Raw genomic sequence first — 18119 nt, forward strand, 5'->3', positions numbered from 1 at the left:
AGCAGGTTTAGCAGTAGGAAAAACAGCATTAGAAAACGTTGAGGGGGTGAAATAAATTTATGCAGCATCTTAGAAGTAGACAAAAACTTTAAAATCAATGTGTTTGCCTAGTGGCCAAGTTAACATTTTAAGAATACATTAAATACTAGAGTGTAGGATTGAGAGGTACCTTGTGAGTTAAGGCATCCATTCCCCTACTATCTAAACCTTTTTAAAGCTCATCTTCAAAGTAATTTCTACAAATACACATGACCTGGATAAGAGGCAGTTTCAGTACTCTTCTTGATTACCATAGTTCACATTTCTAGCAAAAAGTATTCATGTTTAGTTTATCATCATGCTCACTTGCCAGCCTTGTTCTTCAGTTCAAATAGATGTTTTTCCCTCCCTAGTACTTTTCCTCCTTCCCCCACCACCAGCTATATTATTTTAATTTCTTTAATTAAAGATTTAGTTTTAAGTACTCATAAGTACCCCTGTGACCAGGAACAGTGCTATTTCAGAGAAATTAGTTACTTGGGAGCTCTATGGATGGGCAGCAGTACCTTTTAAAATTGAAGATGGAGCTGGTTTTCATAAATGACCTAGTTGCTTCTGAAAGTGGGTATTCTCATATGTTGTGGTGTGCTATGGCATACAGATTTTAGTCCATCCTTGAATGTGGTCCTGTATGTACAGCTTATCTGTTCAGAATAATCCAGCTGTTCCAAACACATTTACAGTATACCTGCATATATTCTAATCTTCATATTTTTCTTTCCCATTTATGGGCATCTTCTGCTAAACACATGAGTGGGTTTAGACATCTGTGGGTGTCTTTTACTCCTCTTCTGCTTCATTTTCTAAAATTTCACAATTGCTTTTTCTTTCTAGCACCATTAAGTTTGAATGCTAAAAATGACATATTTTGAGGTTCTCCAAAAGTAATTTAAGCCTGATTTCATTGCTTGTACTGCCTGCTCCTTAATTTTACATGCAATATAGCAAACTATCTTCTACTTGTTTTGAAGGTTCAATGCAAATTCTTTCTTTCAGGTGGAAAAGGAGTGGAACAAAGTATTTCTTATACTGGATATAAAAACTTCTTTAATTGTTGTGTTAAAAAGTGAACTATAATAAAAGATTTGATGAAATGCATATTGCTTTCACATTTGTTACTGAGCATTGGAGTAACCTTTAGATTTCACAGCAGAAATAACCCGCGCAAGTTGTGTTCCACTTGCTGATAGAGTTGAATGCTTCTCTGTTGTTTTTAATTACTAACTCCTTACATAAATATATTTTGGTCCCCTGCAGCTGCAAATGAAGAGGCTATAAAACTGAATGAGACACTCAGAACTCAAGACAAGACTTGGGAGAAGAGTATTCCAGAACTGCAGAGTGAGGCTGAAGGAATGGTCATGGAGATGAGAAATAGAGTGCTCAGTATGCAAGAAAAAATGGCTCAAGATGAGTTGAAGTGAGTAGAGAGACCCCAGACTTCAACGTCCTAGTGACAATGTCTAACTGTTGTAAATGTGGTTGTTATGTTTGCCAATCAAGTTTACTAGCTGAGGCTTACAGAAATGCTGAAGAAAGCAAGGTGTAATACTTTGTATGACTTGATACAGCATTGGCATTTTTGGAAATGCTTACATATGTGGAAAGCAATCTCTAGGAAATTACTTCCCTGCTCCACAGGTGCCAGCAGTATTTCTAATTGAATTCTAATTTTTTTCAGTTTGTTTTTAGCTTCTGCTTGAGACCTGATGAATGGCTTTTATACTAAAAATTTCTTCTGCAAGCTTGGGGTTTTTCCCTGCAAAACTAGTTGGTCTAATAAAAATAGTAACTGTCCACAAAGTTTGTTCAATAGTGTAGACATTAAAAGGAATTTATTTTGTCATGTTTAGAGTAGTGTGGGTCAGAATAAACCATCTCTGTCACATAGTTTAGAAGCCTGCTCTTTGGTTATTTAATTATCTGTAAATAAATGTATATATATATCATTATATTGGCAGCTGTTTATAATGCATTATGCCAAATGCTGAAAACTTATCTGATTCAGAAAAATACTTGGCTTGCATTTAAAGTTCTGGTAGTTCATTACATCTGTTTTGAGTGTATTTCTAGAGCTAGGCTTTGCTTAGCTCTTCACCAGTGCACACAACTAGCAGGGAATCCAGCTGAGCAGCGACATGGTCCATTGGAGTTGTGATGGATCTGAAAACTGCCTGGGATAGAGTTATGCAGGCCTGAAAATGTCAATTATCAGGTGCGTGAATACTGTAAGGAGACATAAATGGATTGCAAAATTAGCTGAGAATTCCAAGCAGTTTAGACTCCAATTTGCACTACCTATCTTACATTTTATAAACCAAGTAATTTTCTGGAAATCCTGCTAGTACAGTGTTTCTTCCCATAACTCTGATAGCTTTGCTTCCTGTTCTCTTGAGAAAAAAAATATATTGCAAACTTATTTGTAAGCAATGTTTTATTGCTTTTTCATCTGATTCCACTGAGCTTCTTCAATGCCTTCTCTACTCACACACAGAAATAAACCAGGAAAAAGTAAGGATGAGAAAAATTTAGCCAAACCTCTGAAAGTGCTGCCTGCAAATTTAGGACTGGCTGGAGAAGGGCCTTTCAAACAAGGTGCTATTAGTCCTGAAATGCTACAGCCAACATGAAACCATCAGACTATGATGAAATAATTTCCTACTCTAGCGAAATAGCAAATTACAATAGTAAAAAATGCAGTAAGGTTTTTTTGAGGGAAAGAGCATCTATTCTTCCTGAAATGTACTAAACAAGTGTTTAAATATCTCGATATAGGAATGCATTTTATACTGAGAGATGCGTGAATATATTCATTGATTTGAATTAAATTTTCTCTTAAGAAACTTTATCTTAAAGTTTATCTTGAGGCAAGGGTTACCTTCTTATAGGCAGTCACTGAGATCCAAGAAATTTTGGCAGTCAACAGAAGGGAAATTAGTCACTGTGCATTGCACAGTGAGGAGAAAAGGGCCCTGGAGATGTTGTTCTCTGAAATTGTCTCTTAAAGAAAAATATTATAAAACTTCTTAATTAATGTAGTAAGATAGTAGATAGGATACACTCTGCAAGGAAGAAGAATGGAGAAGAATTAATCATTCTTAGAGCTCTGGAGGTGCATGTGCTTGTGTGAGGATCTCTGTGTTCCACATACATATGGATTCTCAACAGACCAATCTGGAATACTTATGAGTAAAGTAAGGCTCTTGCAAGCCTCATGGTCACTTTGAAGTGGTTAATCCCACTTACTCTTTGGTGAGATGTTTTCTGTCAGTGTCTGTGTTCTGTTTTCAGAACTTTCTCCAAGAACAGAATGACAAGATTCAGTGGATTCTCTCCTATGTTTTCAGCGAATTCTCTTAATATAAAGAAAAAAGCAATTGAAGTAAAGTCTTCTTGTTTTCATAGATGGCAAAGCTTCTCTTACATAGGCAGTTTTTTCCCTTGTTTCCCTTCAATTTTTTCAAATCCAGGCTCATGTTGCCTTAGTGTACTGAAATGGCATATTAGTCAATAATTTCTCTCTAAAATGAGCATGTAGAGAAATACACCAGTTGCTGTTCTGAACTGCCATGGTTTTTATATTTATGAAGTAAATCTTTCACTATATTATAACATTCCTTCATGTTTTCTCAGATGACACTGAGTTGCTATCAAGGGATTCTGTGAACCAGAATTCTTTCTTTCTGTTTAGTATGCAGAGAGGTTTTATTTTTGTGTGACTTTTTCTTCCACTTATTTGTCTGATGGCTTCTGAACCTCTGTGATTTTCTATCATCCATTTTCCTGGGAGAATGAATTGAATAACTCAGCCATACACTGTTGGAAGATATGCATGCTATGTTTAGACATTGCTTCCTGATATTTTCATTTTTGTTTTTGGAGAGACATTGGACAGACAGTTCATCATTTTATCCACGCTATTCATGATGTTACAATCCTTATTTCTTTTCCTGATAGGGCAATTCTAACATATTTAGACTCTCATATGCTGTTGATGGGTATTAATCATTTTGTCTTCAGTTTCCAATCTTGTTTGTTCCTTTGCACTCATTTTGAGCATTCAGTCCATTCAGCATTCCATGTGTCCAATCTGTGATTGTTTCTTCTAAAACTTCAGGCATTTTGAATAGTTAAATTCTTTTTCTAGGATGATATCCAATGAAAGTTGCACAGCTTAAGTGTACAAGACAGTATTTCAAGAAATGTAGAGCAATCCAGCCACTCAGAAATTCTAAAGCAAGGGATTACATGGGACAGATTGCCTCATACTTCATTAGAAAGAGCAGAGGGAAAATGAACAACAGATCAATATGAAAGTGCTATCTTTAGAGCACCAAGGAAGAGTTTTGAGGTAGACTATTGGATGGATAAGTAGTTTGAACTATGCTATGAAGCAAGGAAATAAAAAGGAAATTAATCTGTTTTGAGCTGTTCCTCCAGTACTGCAGAATCATAAGGGTGTCAAAATTTGCTAGATATGTAAGACAGGAGCTTCTTCTAGAAGAGTAATGGAGGAGGTATGAGAGAAATCCTGGATTCCTTTCTACACTTCTGTGACAGGGTGTCAATATTGGGATTTAGTTTTTGATTAAATATTTTGTCCTCAGAAGTTGTGAATTCAAAATGTGAATAATTTTTTTCATCAATACTAAAGGCAGAATTGATGGGAGAAAAAAAACTCCAATCCATCTCAGAAAGTCTCAAAGCTAAGACTCAAAGCTGTCTCCTCTTCAGTGCCCTTATCTAAATTATGTCTAGTGTCAGCATGTCTTTTTCTCCTTTCCTATATCTTTTTGGTGTGCACTTATTTACATATTTAGAAGATTCCTAATGGAACTGAGTATAGCCAGGACAAATTACACTTTTTTTTCAGAAAATACAGTTATTGTTGTCCACACTTTGGCATAATGAGACAGGAAGAAAAACTTAATGTGTCCTGAGTGGAAGCATGATAAATTTCTTCTATAGTTATTATCTATCCTACATATTCCTGTTTACTTGGGATTTTTCTTGTCTCTAAAATGTAATTTTGGAAGCGCCTGAAATTAAATGACTCTTTTTCTGTTGATGGGGGGGTTTTTTTTGTTGTTTTGGGGTGTTTGGTTTTTTTGGTTTGGTTTGGTTTGGTTTTGGTTTTGGTGTTTTGTTTTGGTTTTTTTTTCCTATCCTGGACATACCATTGGATTAACGCAGTGGTTTTGCCTTGTGTGAAACTGATTCAAGGCAGGCAGATGACAGAACTCCAGTCCCTTAAACGTGGGGTCAGCAAAATCCATTAAAAATATTCCAGAATGTATTTTAGATAAGCAAAATTTTTTGACTACTTGAAGTCATAAATCCAAGGATCCAGGTTTGGGTTTTTATTTTTCTTTATTCCTCCAGAAAGCAGTTATGATTTTTTGACTGTCTAGTCTAAAGCAGTTGTCTGCTTCAAGTAAGCTTGAAATTGTATCTACAATTCCACCTCAGTTCAAAGTAGAAAACCACTTGGTGTCACATGTCACACCAATGTGAGAGGAGGAAATCTTTTAAACAAGTTGAAATGTTTCAGAAAACCTCAATTTGCTAGTCAGATCTCAAGAATCAAAATTAATAAAAAAATGTAAAAAAGAAAATAAAATATAATCTTCAAAGGAGAATATTTATTTGAATATATTCTGCTTCATGAATAGTACTTTAGTGGAATTTAAACCCTCTTTTAAGAAAGGGCTTAAAAACAGCCATTCTTTCACTTTATTAAGCATGTGTCAACTTGAAAAATTTTTTGAGACTTAATTTAATTTAATTTTCTTTGACACTTAGTTTTTCTCTTTCATTTACACATTATTGAGATGATTCAGATTATTTGGTGTAGGAAATATGAGCTCAGTGTCTTCATGGCTGGTGATGTATTTCAGGAATGCAGAAGATCTTTTGGACAAGGTGAAGAAATTATTTGGTGAGCCCGGTGAGAAAAATGAGGATCTCAAAAATGAGGTCCGGGACAAACTAGCAAACTACCACAGCAAAGTTGATGATGCTCAAGATCTGCTAAGAGAAGCTACAAGTAAAATTTGGGAAGCTGATCGTTTATCTGCATTCAACCAAAAAAATATGACCATGCTGGAGGTGAGTGCTGACAAGTTTTATCCTCGATTGCTTGGATTCTGATTAAAGCTTGAACCTTTGCATGATTAAATATTGAAACAAAAATATAAGCAAAACAAAAGTATGATTAAAATATAACTATATCTGATGTAATTTAAAGGGAACATGTTCCTCAGAATGAGGAATTGCACTGGCTTTTGAAAGTAGAATCACTCCCCTTCTTTATTGAAATAATACCATCTGCTTTGCAGAAGGTACACTGGATTTATTATTCTGTGGAAATTAAATTCATGCCAGTATAAACAGTCATATAAAATTCAAATCATGCACTCAATATTTAAATAGGAGTTTCCTTAAAATCTTTGCTGTCTTGCATTTGCTTATAGAAAAGACTTTAGACTTTCATCTCTCTCTCCAACCCCTGGAAAGAAGACTGAGGGGGTATGTGGATATTGTGGAGTAATAAATCAAACTCTATCCTCAGTAGTTAGTAGCTGTTGTAATTGATCTCACTCATAGAAGAGGGGTCTGCTTGTGATTTAATTTAAATTGCAGAGACTTAAAGAGCATATTATACTGTACATTAACAAGCATTTAACCAAGACATAAAGAGCACAGTCAACCTAATGAAGATAAATGTTTCAACTCTGTATCTCTGTGAGCTTTCACCTCAAGTACAGTATGAGGTTAGAGTTCTGAGACCTCCATTCTCAGTGGAGATTTCAGTGCTTGATTGAATTAAGGAAATGCAATGATTTGACGAATTTAGGTGGTCTCTGTTCTGTACATTTTATTACCAAAGGTGTATGAATAAAGGTTGGAGAAATTACCTGGTATTTCAGTTTTTAAAATATTCTCTGCATCACTGTAGGAGAGTGCCTTTCCAGCAGTCCTGCCCACATGGCTGCTATGGTATCCTATCAAACTAATCTGGGATACTCAGTGGATCTTGCACAGGAAATTGCCAATTCTTCATTCAGAAGTCCATCCTTACCATTCAATATGCAGTAGTTTTACCAGTGAAAAACAGGAATCCATAGGTTACTCCAAACCTTTTATTTTACATTCAACAGTTAGTGAAGTACCAGTGGATGGAAGTAGGAAAGCAGAAAAATATTTTTATTAATTTTTCCTTCATAGGCAGTGGTGATTTACAAAATGAAGAACTTACATATCTGGGTAATGATTAGGATTTATAACTTTCTGATTCATTTTGTAGCAGTACTTCATCCAATTACCTCTGTTAGTGAGCAACAAAAACCCTTCTATGGGAGGACAATACACAGCTGGGGTTAGGAGGACAAAGGGAAGATACCTTACATGTGCTGTTTAGTTGTCACTGTCTCAGCTCTGAGAGCTCAGAGAGCTGCAGAAGGGGCATTGTGGCATAGTGACACAATGCAGTCATACTGAGGTGCTGGTAAATAACTGTTCTGGTAAATAACTCATCTTTTTCTTTGTGCAAACTCCTCCTATAGAAAAGGAAGCAAGATGTAGAAGATGGCAGGCAAGATGTTGAAAAGACCCTTCAGGAAGGGAATGATGCCCTTAATGAAGCCAATAAACTTGCAAATGACATCAGCATAGCTGTAGAGGTGGGTATTTTATCATCCTTACCTGAGAATTAGCACAACAAAACATCATTGTGGAAGCAAAATAGATAATTAAAGTAACACCTATTTTTTCATTGCATTTATCAATATTGAAATATTTTACTTGGAATAATTCTTTTTCACATTGCTGTATGGCAGAAAAGGTAGTCTGGGGTATAAAAATTATTAACTTGGAGTTTTAAGTGATGTGTTGGATAACATGTGAGCTAGGGATTCTGCCATTTATAAATATGGTATTCTGATTGTGGTACTGACTTTATCTTGAGAATTACAGATGCAGCAGACCCATTCCCAGTCTCACTGCAGCTCTGTAATCTAGACACAGATTTATCTGCACAAAAACTGTGTGTATATCAGAAGGAAACTTCAGAAATAATTTGTTGCCTGTGGCCACAATTTTAAGTCTAGACAGATCAGGGAGAGGATTGAACCCTCATTTTACATAATATTTTTGAAAATTCTGCCTCAGAAGTTTTATCAATAGAGTTTGATGTACGTGCCTTAGGTACATGTAAAAAAGAAAAAGGTATCTTGAAGTATCATTGGTTCTGAAGATATTTCCAGCATGCATTGCAGCTTTCCATAATAAATGGAAAGATGCTTTTTGGAGAAATGAAAAAGGAGGCACAGTGAGACAGCTTTTTGGAACAGGAATGCCAAGTCTTCAAAAAGCATAGTTCTTACTGAGAAGTTTTAATAAGTAAAAAGCCATTGTAGCTACACAAAAGGTGCTGAAACATGAAACTTCTGCCACTTATTAGTTATTACTGTGGAGCACAGCAACAATTTAATGCACCTATGCATGCATCTATGTTTAGGAAACAAATTCAAATTAGAGTTTATAAGCTTTTAAATTGTACAATTCATTAATTGTAAAAGAAAAGCTTCTACTAAGCTCAAGAGAGACCAGCAGCTCTTGAAATATTGTTTATCTCCTCTCTGCTATCCAGTTCAGCCATTCCTGTTACTCTTTCTATACTAGTTCCCTGAAGTTTTAATGCATGGGTAAGTTGAGATAATAGCTCACAAGGAAAGAGGAAATGCCTTTATGTATAGATAAGACTACAGAATGCTTGCCTGCAGAAATTTAAAGGCTTGTCTTTTGCCATTTTCAGTATGTAGAAGGTGTTGCAAATAAGATACAGCCAATGTCTGATCAACTGAAAGATAAAATAGATGACTTATCACAAGAGATTCATGACAGGATGCTTCCAGAAAAGGTGTTGCAAGCTGAGAATCATGCAGGCCAGCTGAATGAATCATCTGCAGTGCTGGATGGGTAAGGCATTCACTGGTAATGCTGAAATCGTGAAACAGATTTCCAAAATTGCTTCACAGAGCTTGAAGGGGATTCTTCTTCTTTCACATCTGTTACTGGGGGTGTACAAAGAGCCAGTGATGGGTGCAAGTATGCAACTATTGAGTTAGTCAATTTATGTCTCTCTTGTTTCCTACATCCCATGATTCCTATAGGCTACCTGGACAGAAAACAGTGCTCTCAGATGCACTGATAAAACAGTTTAACTAACCTTATGCTTACTGCTATATTCTGAAAAAAAAATAGAAATTCTTCTTGAAAGAGCTCACTACACGTTTTCTTGCACATTTGTTAAAAACAAGTAGTATTTTCCTTTTTAAGATGACCATTTTGGTAGGAGATATTGTTATGATGCTAAATTGTTTACTGTTGAAGGCCCCCTTAGTGATGGACAGTAATTCCACTACCAGTTTCAAAACACTCTCCCAAAAAAGTAGGCGTCCTGGACAAAAATACTTAAACCAAAGAACAGAAACTTCAGTTTCTGTTTATTGTTATCACATTCCTTAATATGAGAATTGTGCTTCATTTATATGACCACAGCCCTTTCAGAAGAGTGATATTATACAACTTGTCATGAAAATGGTTTCCTGGAAAGAATATAAAACAAGGGTTTGTTGGGGTTTATTTTTTAATTTTCAGGGGGAAAAGAGAGGGGTGTTTTTTTGTTTTATTGCATTCTATGCACTTAAGAAATCAAGCCATAAATAGTGAGTGTAATTTACAATAGTAATACTTAAAAATATTCTGGCTCATGAATATTCTGCCTGTTGGACCTGTCCCCAGCATAGCTTCAGAGTTTCATTATTTTATAAAAGCACTGTGTGAAAAAAAAAATAAATTTAAACATCAATCATATGCTAATTTTTTGCTGCTTAAATATTTTAGATCTTCCTGAAGACTTGAATATCCCAAAGACTTGTGAGAAGATGCTTAAAACAGTTTTTTCTTACCATCATCTGTAATTTTCAGGAAAAGACAGAGATTATCTCTGATACTTGCAAAATTACTGGCTTCATTTACAGTGTAGTTACACTCTACTCTAAATACCCAGTGTAATGCATGTTTTGAAGTTTGCATAAAGTAATGATAGCTGTGATTTCCTGGGTAAAAATTAATTTGAAAAGAAGTTACTTTAGTGTCCTACCCAACCACACATAAACATCTGAACACAGGGAAGGTTGCCATGAAGGAACTAATAAAAAGAGAAAATACAGACAAAAAAGAAGTTTGTGCCTCCTAATCTAAGGCTGGCAAGACATGCTTTGAGACAGAACTTTTTAACTATTGAGAAGAGACCTTTTTATGGGTGTTTGTATGTGCTTCTCTCCTACTGTAGGTGACAGCTTGGCCTTAAGGGGCTCAGGGCAGTGTTTAAAATGTTATAACAGCACCATGTATACCTATGTCTGATCCAGATATTAACCTCAATTTATCAAAAATGCCAATAAACTCCACAGAATCAAGGACTGTTGCTGTCAGACTAGGAATGGCAAATATAGTAACACATATACACAAACGATTTCTTTTAGGGCAGTAAGAAGAAATTGAAAGGCCACCACACTTATATAGGATAGTTTGTGTAGTACAGAATAGAAAAGGTTTATTGGTTTAAGAAGGCAGCACTTTTTTGAAAATATGTTTTTTGTAAAACATTACGTAGTTTATGTACTGCTTTGTGATTAACACCAGGCGTTAATTTATGTGGGGTTTTTTTGTTTGTTTGTTTGTTTGTTTAATTTTATTTTTTTTATTTTTGAGAAAGTCTCCAGCCTGGGAAAGGTCTGAGCTGGAGCTAAGAAAGCCAACAGCCTGGGAAAAATCTGAATTGAATTTTTCCTTGAGCCTTCAGCAGAGTCCACAAAGGGCATTAAAAATTGTGTCTAAAAGCAGATTGTTCAAAGTTAAATTTTCTGATGTGTTCAGATAGATACATAACTTCAAAGGACAAAGAAATGCCATGGTGTTGTGCAATCAGGATAAAGCTGTTTACTTCATGCACTGACAATAAATTCTTATACAGGCATATACAGTCTATATCAGTTTAAGAAATTTAAAAGTGTATCTATCTTCACTACTGGCACTGGAGTGTCTTTCAGACAATACTAAATTTGGTGTTGATTACTGTTTCTCCTTAGAGGAGAAACAGGAAGAGTCCTGTCTCTCCAGTAGCCCTCTAAGGATTCAAATAATATATTGATTGACAATGAGGATGTTCTTTTGCGTGTTAGAACATGGAATTATTTATGAATTTAATCTAGAAAAAAATTACTATTTCTGCTGTGTACATTAGTATAGGCTTCTCCCTTATGGCTAATTGCCTGCTCGTGAGTAAATGCCATTGGTATTTGGCAAATTCACTTTAGGTTTTTCCTAACCAGAAAGAATTTGAACCATGTTTCTAAGGAGTTCTTGAGCTCCTTGCTGGGTAGGTACTCTGGGCTCCACGTTTGTCTAACAGAGCATCACAGAAACTTAGAGTAGCCTAGTGAGCTCCAGCTGTAGTTGAGCAAAGAGGAATGCTTTTCCAAAAGTGATGCAGAGGCAGCTCAGGCAGGCAGTTTCTGCAGTAACCTAAAGGAAATCCCTCTCCCTCTGTCAAATACATGTTGAGTCCAGGGACTGTATCTTCTGTCCACCTTGTCTTTTCTGTGGCATTTTGTAGAAATCAATAAGTAATTGATGTGAGAATCAGAGCCCAGCTGTCACAATTCTCCAGAGAATAGATAAATTACCAGGATGAATTTTCCTTTCTTCCACACACACAGTCTCAATGGGCATTTTATACAAGCTGGAACAGGTCCAACAGGAGTAATCCCTGTCTCTGTCATATTGGCATGCACCTGCATGGCTGGAGAATTTCCCAGAGAGACAAAAATCCAAGTTCAGATCCATTCTTATCCAGTTCAAGTGGGGATATTAGCCCACTTACACTTTATTCAGTAAAATCAACATAGGCATTTATCATAATGACTAATGAGATAGCTGTCTTCGAGTTCATTCTGTAGGTGCAGAAATTCTTTGTAGAAAATGTTTGAATATGTCATACACAGAGAGTGCAAGAAAAGTTATTTCCCCAGCCTGCTGACTAAAAATTCCCCTATGAAGAAGGTTAGCTGAACTCTGTCCCTGCACCAGCAAATACTAGCTGTATTTAATCTATTTATTAATCTATATTTATTTAATCTATCAGAATAGAGTATTCCATGTAAATTGAGCATCACATTCAATATGAAGCGTTGCTACTTATGGTTGGTTTATTTTTTTTCTTTTTTGGTCAGCAAAATTGACATTTAGGATTTGGTTTAGACTGTGAGATCTCCTTCAAGACTAGCAATTCTGTGTTTGGCAGCCAGACCAAGAAATTAATTTTTCAGAGATTCTACTTTAAAACATGTCTGTGATGATCCCTCAGGTTCATACAGTGCAAGTTTCCTTAAGGTGCCTGGCTCAGCACATAGCCTAAAAACCCACATGATTAATATGTTACTTGTATTGGAGCATTAAGCACACTGCTATCTTTTCTCAGTGCCTGGTTTTTTTTTAAATCTCTCAGAACCTCCTCTTTTAGCAAACATTGTTCTTCATGTGTTTCTGCACAGCTAAAATATGAATTCCATCAAACGCATGATGCCAGACCTCCTGAAATCTCAAATGTAACATTGCTCTCTAAACACCTTAGAAATAACCTTAGAAATACAGGCTGTGGGGTTTGAAAATGTAGGATACTCTGTTCTATTGAGCTGTGACAGCAGGTTTAATGGTGTGTTTATTTTCCCCATCCCAACAGAATCCTTACTGAAGCCAAAAACCTCTCTTTCAATGCCACACGTGCTTTCAATGCTTATACTAACATCAAGGATTTCACAGATGAAGCTGAAAGAGTTGCCAAGGAAGCCAAGGCTCTTGCTAATGAAGCTATGCAAGCGGTAAGGAAAATTACTAAATTGGGAAGAAGGTTTAGATTTTTTTTGTGGAATGTGCTACACCTGATATCAGTTTCACATTTTGGTGTCTTAAAACTTTATGTGAAGACCTTTGCCATCAAATATTTTGATTTTGTGAGGAGAAAGTGATGCCTCTGTCAGAGCTACATGTACTTTCAGACAATCCCTATTTGTTCCTAATTCAGCATCCTTACTTTTCTTCCCCATTTTGTTTACTATCCTTCCTCCTCCTGTCATCCACATTTTGGTCTGAGTGTATGGCTCAAGCCAACAGCTTTGAGCCAGGAGTGTAGGCCATTTGATATTCAGTAGTGCTAGTTTAGATGTGGGTAATACATTAATGAAATAAAAAGAACTCTGCACCTTAATTAACTCTTCAACCTAGTTCCCTAAAAATGCTTGGAGGCACTTATCTGCACATCAGATGAACTGGATGCACCTGGCCAGAATTCTAGAAATGGGGAATTGTAGGAGGGGAGTGGAATTTTTTATTCACTTTGTGAACTTTACCAGTTTGTCAGAAAAATCTTATTCTCACTATGAAGTAGTGCATGCAAATTTCCAGAGAAAATGAAGAGAACTTTTAAAAATAGGATTGCAAGGTAAAGTCAGCTCTTCAGCTTGAGTCACAAAGAGGATCTTGGCTCCTTGATGCATATACTGTGAGCAGAAAACATTCTGAGCATGGCCAAAATTATCTTTTATGTCAAATATCAAAGGAGTTAATGGCTTATTTGTGGGAATTGGTCAGAGACCAAAAGACATGGATTTCATGTGCATACAGAATCACGAGGCAGTGACAGTATGAGATTGCCAGAACTTACATTTGATATAGAAACATGTAGATGAGCAGAAACAACTTGAAGTTACAGCACTTGCACCTGAATAAAGGTGGCTTACAGAGAGGCACTTCACTCAAATGGACTATGAGAATAGCAAAATCAATCACATGCTGATTTTAACACGCATTCATGTAAAGGTCTGTATTCATCAGAGGGATAAAGTGAACTAGCCACTGCAAAAAATTTTAATATTTGTAGGTTCTTTACATTTTCAGTGTTTTTTCAAATAACACTAACTACTGTATTTCTCTCGAAAAAAAAAAATCACCTCACAGGTTAGTATGTGCTAGTTCTCTGTAAATAGTTCTTTGTTTCACCAGAATGCCTAATTACACCACAAAAATAAGGGCCTGGCTCTTTCTGTTTTTTCCTTCTCAGTAAGATTTAATACATGCTGTCTTTTTCTCCTTTGATGACTTGGAATGAGTGAGACAGGCACCTCTTTCAGGGATTGAAAAGGGGGGGAAAAGAACACATAGATCAATAAAGGAACAAAGCTAGAAATTACAGGATGGTGGGAAAAAGTGCATATATCACTAGGTGATTGCAGAGAGAAAGGGAATTGATAATGTAAATGATGGAGGACAAGATGGACAATACGATGTAAATAGAAGCAAGAAAGTAGCATGAAAGATGAAAATATTAAGGTGATGTTTTCAGCATCTCCTTTGCATGTATTCATTAGAGGGAACTTGGGTTTTTTATGAGCAGTATATGTGAAATGAGGATCTAGTTGATGAGGAAGAAAATTGAGGCAGCTGATGCCTTTTAAATGTAATTGACTTGATATAGAGGTCATCGGTGGTTTACCATCAAATTGCAGTAGAGCAATAGATTTAGCTGTTATTTTTTAAATGAGCATTTGAGAGTTTTGAGCCAGATTTTTAAAATATGTCAGTTATGAACTACAGTGATCACTTCTTTATTCTATTTCCTTGTTTTTTATTTAAAGACTGTTGAATGTTTGTTCACTTTAGGTGAAGAGTTTAACTGGTAGCCAGGTAAATCAGGGTCCCACTTTCTGGAGTTCCCAAGGAGCTTTTAGCTGAGCTTCAGCACAAGACCAGGAATGTACCCTTCGTCAGGGCTGTGTGGAGCACAATGGTTGAAAAAGTCTCCTAGAGGGCAGCATTGGTGAATTTGCTCCTAGAAGATGGCGTAAGCCCCTGGAAGCTGTGTTGCCAACTTTCTGAGAAGTTGCTCTGGGGACTCCGTGTAAAAGATGGAGATCATGTCTTTCCCCTCCTCTTGAAAGATGGAGCCATGTTCTCTTCTGTATGAGAGCTGTTGTGGATGCCTCCACAAGTCTTCTGTAAAAGACTCTGAGTTCCAGCTGTGAGCAGATAATGGAGAAAAGTGTTGTGGCTCACTGTGCATCCCTGGTCCTCACCTCTCCCATTCACCAGGAGTAATGTTGGGGCAGGGGGACGAAGGAGTCCTAACACCAACGAGCTGGTGTGTGAAACAGAGACAGTGGGGACAGGTTTTGGGTTTAGGTTCTATCTTGTACATCACTGGATCAAATTATTTACAAGAACCTTAGTGATATCTCAAGGGGTTTTTGGTTTATAGTGGGAAAATGATTTAATTTTCAAATTAATCTAATGTTGCTAAAAGCATGAATGAAAAGATGCTCAAAATCCATCGTGATTACAGGAAGCCTGATAAATAACTGGAAAAATGTATTAAAAATATGACAGAAAAGTTCCTCCTGAGCTTTTTATGATGGATTTGCTCTCCCCTTTGAAAGCAAAATAAATTCATCAAAAATGAGAAATCTTTAGCATTCAGGCAGTTTCAGCATTTCATTACTTATGCAGTAGCTGATAGGAGTCAGGTTAACATATTCTGCTTGTATCTCATAGATCAGAATCATAGTTATGCACTCTTTATTAAAGAACAGATTATTCTTAGACTTTTTAGAGAGGACTTACAGGTTGGGGACTGTAGGAAGCACAGAGGACACATCAAGTGTTTAGGTCCTGCTTTCTTCTTTGAGTTTGATTTTCTTTGTAGGTGATGCCCCAGCAGTTCTGTTGGGTGTCTAGATTTCCTTACATAAAGCTGCCTGGACATCCTTGTGAGGATGTCCTGAGGTGCAAATCATTTTTGGTATCCATCATCAGGGCTGGTAGAAATGAGAGTAACCCCATCTCTTGCGTAAGAGAAAACTTCACAATGTAAGTGTATGTGAAAAGAAAATTATTTAACAAGGCAGAACTATTTTTAAGAAGATGAAGCAGAGATACAAACTGCACTGGGCTTGCATGGGGAGGGATGGAAGGGTGGGGGCCATGAGGAAAGGCACAGGGAGAGGAAGGTACCATCCACAGATTATGGACATCTTGGAAGAGACAGATTTAGAACAAATTAAATTCCAGAGACCCTGCAATTTTCAAATTTATTTTGAATGACAATATCTTTTTCCTTTTTTTTTTGTTTTGTTTTTCTTTTCTATTCTCTTTCTTTTTTTTTTTTTTTTTTTTTTTTTTTTTTTTTCTTAACAGCATTTATCCCAGTTTAGAAAATAATGTCAGTCTGTTGGCTGTAAATCCTAATAAATTGTAGTGGTTCACCATGACCCAGGCTTGCCACAAGCATACAAATTCACCTTACACAAAGTTATAAAATGTTTGGATTTTAATTACTGACTGCTTCAAAACTTGACAACTCATGAACCGCAAGAAAAACTAGTAAAAAAAGTACATTTTCTATCACATGTCTTTATTAATCCTCATTTTCAATATTTTTTAAAATATAAAATAAAGGTTTTAGTAAGTACGAGTTTATTTCTCTCTGAAAGAGCTTTTCTAGTATTAACTTTATACTGAAATCTATTTCTGTCTAATTGTCAGCACATGCCCAATTACTGTCCCTGATTTGATGAACTTCTTGGTTTTGCATTGTCAATCCAGTCTTCCAATTTAATTTTATTGACTATAAACTGCTTCAACAGCCAGTCAACCATGTTTAGTCATATAACAATAATGATAATAATAATAATTTTGTAGTCTGTAGTCACAGAGTTTTCATACCCTGAGTTCTGTTTCTAGTGGGAAAAGAAATTTTAAAATATTATCTGCTTTGGCAGGTGCATCTGTCACAAAATCTGGCCAAACATTCTTCCTTTAGGAGCAGTCTTTTGCTTCACTGGGTAGTTTTTTGTATTTTTTCCTGGGTTGGTTTTTTTGGGGGTTTTTTGTATTTTTCTGTTACTGGTGCTGTTTCTGTTATTATGTGGTAGAGAAAATCTATAAAAAATTATTTTTTTCATCTTTTGAATGTTATGTTTTTATTGTTGAAAGGAATGTGTACACAGCTTAATATTTCAGGTGAGCTTGGGAAATGGCAGTGATGCATGCCTTAATTCTTAAAATCACATAAAATCTTACATTTACATCCCATCTAAATACAAGGAATCTTTAAGAGCTATATCCCAGTGACATGGCAACATATATACCATATCAAAAACATATATCCCATAACAAAAAGCTTGGTTCTGGATTTTGAATGTGTCCAAAACATTCTCTAAGATTTTTAGAAGAAAGAGAAAGACCAAGTTCACTATATGATTTTTTACAGTGTCATTGAAAAACATCAGAGCTTCAGCAATATGTGAAATGTCACTTCTGGGCTTGCTCATTATAAAAATAATGAATAGCAATAATAATTGTGTCATTTAATTGACACACAGTTAATTTTTGAGTATATGTATCTGCCCTGGAAAATGAAAAGTAGCTGCTTCTTAATTACACACCAGTTACAAGGCTATGACCCATGACTAATATAGAATATTATCTGGCTGTCAGGAGTATTCTCAAATAAATGTATTCACTAAGATGTGTAACCTGAGTTCAGTCTTACAAACTGAACAGTAAGTGGTTCAGAACCTGGAGCATTTCCTACTGACTGAAAACACTAATCTAATTTAGAAAAATCATTCCTACTATTGATCAGTCTCTCCACTGAAGGTAGAGATGGATGTTTTTCAGGAGAAAGATCTTTAAGTAGCATGATATGATGAAGGATGGTTTCTTAGTAGTAAAATTCTTTCAGATTAATTGAAGTTTGCCCTTCCTTTAAAACTGTATTTCTTGTTTCTTTACTCACATAGCAATTATAATTCTATATTTTAACCACAAATGAATCTCAGTTGACATTATTAGAGTAATCAGATCCAGTCTGGCCTCTAAAGTTTCTGTAGCTGCAGTTAGAAATACTGTATTGAATGGTGTTCTGTCCATAGCTGGAAGGATAAATACATATTTAAGTT

General features: G+C 35.9%; 1 protein-coding gene across 7 annotated transcripts in view; it reads left to right on the plus strand.

Moving 5' to 3' along the window:
* LAMA2 (laminin subunit alpha 2) overlaps positions 1-18119 on the plus strand; it is a 332349-nt gene that overhangs the window by 258604 nt on the left and 55626 nt on the right. For all 7 annotated transcript variants that reach the window (XM_079297887.1, XM_079297888.1, XM_079297889.1 and 4 more), the window contains 5 exons: positions 1297-1459; positions 5937-6147; positions 7605-7721; positions 8855-9018; positions 12848-12986. In XM_079297887.1, the coding sequence (XP_079154013.1) occupies positions 1297-1459; positions 5937-6147; positions 7605-7721; positions 8855-9018; positions 12848-12986 (794 nt within the window). The remainder of the gene's footprint in view (positions 1-1296; positions 1460-5936; positions 6148-7604; positions 7722-8854; positions 9019-12847; positions 12987-18119) is intronic.

This window comes from Erithacus rubecula (genome assembly GCF_903797595.1).
Source record: "Erithacus rubecula genome assembly, chromosome: 2".
Taxonomy (NCBI): domain Eukaryota; kingdom Metazoa; phylum Chordata; class Aves; order Passeriformes; family Muscicapidae; genus Erithacus; species Erithacus rubecula.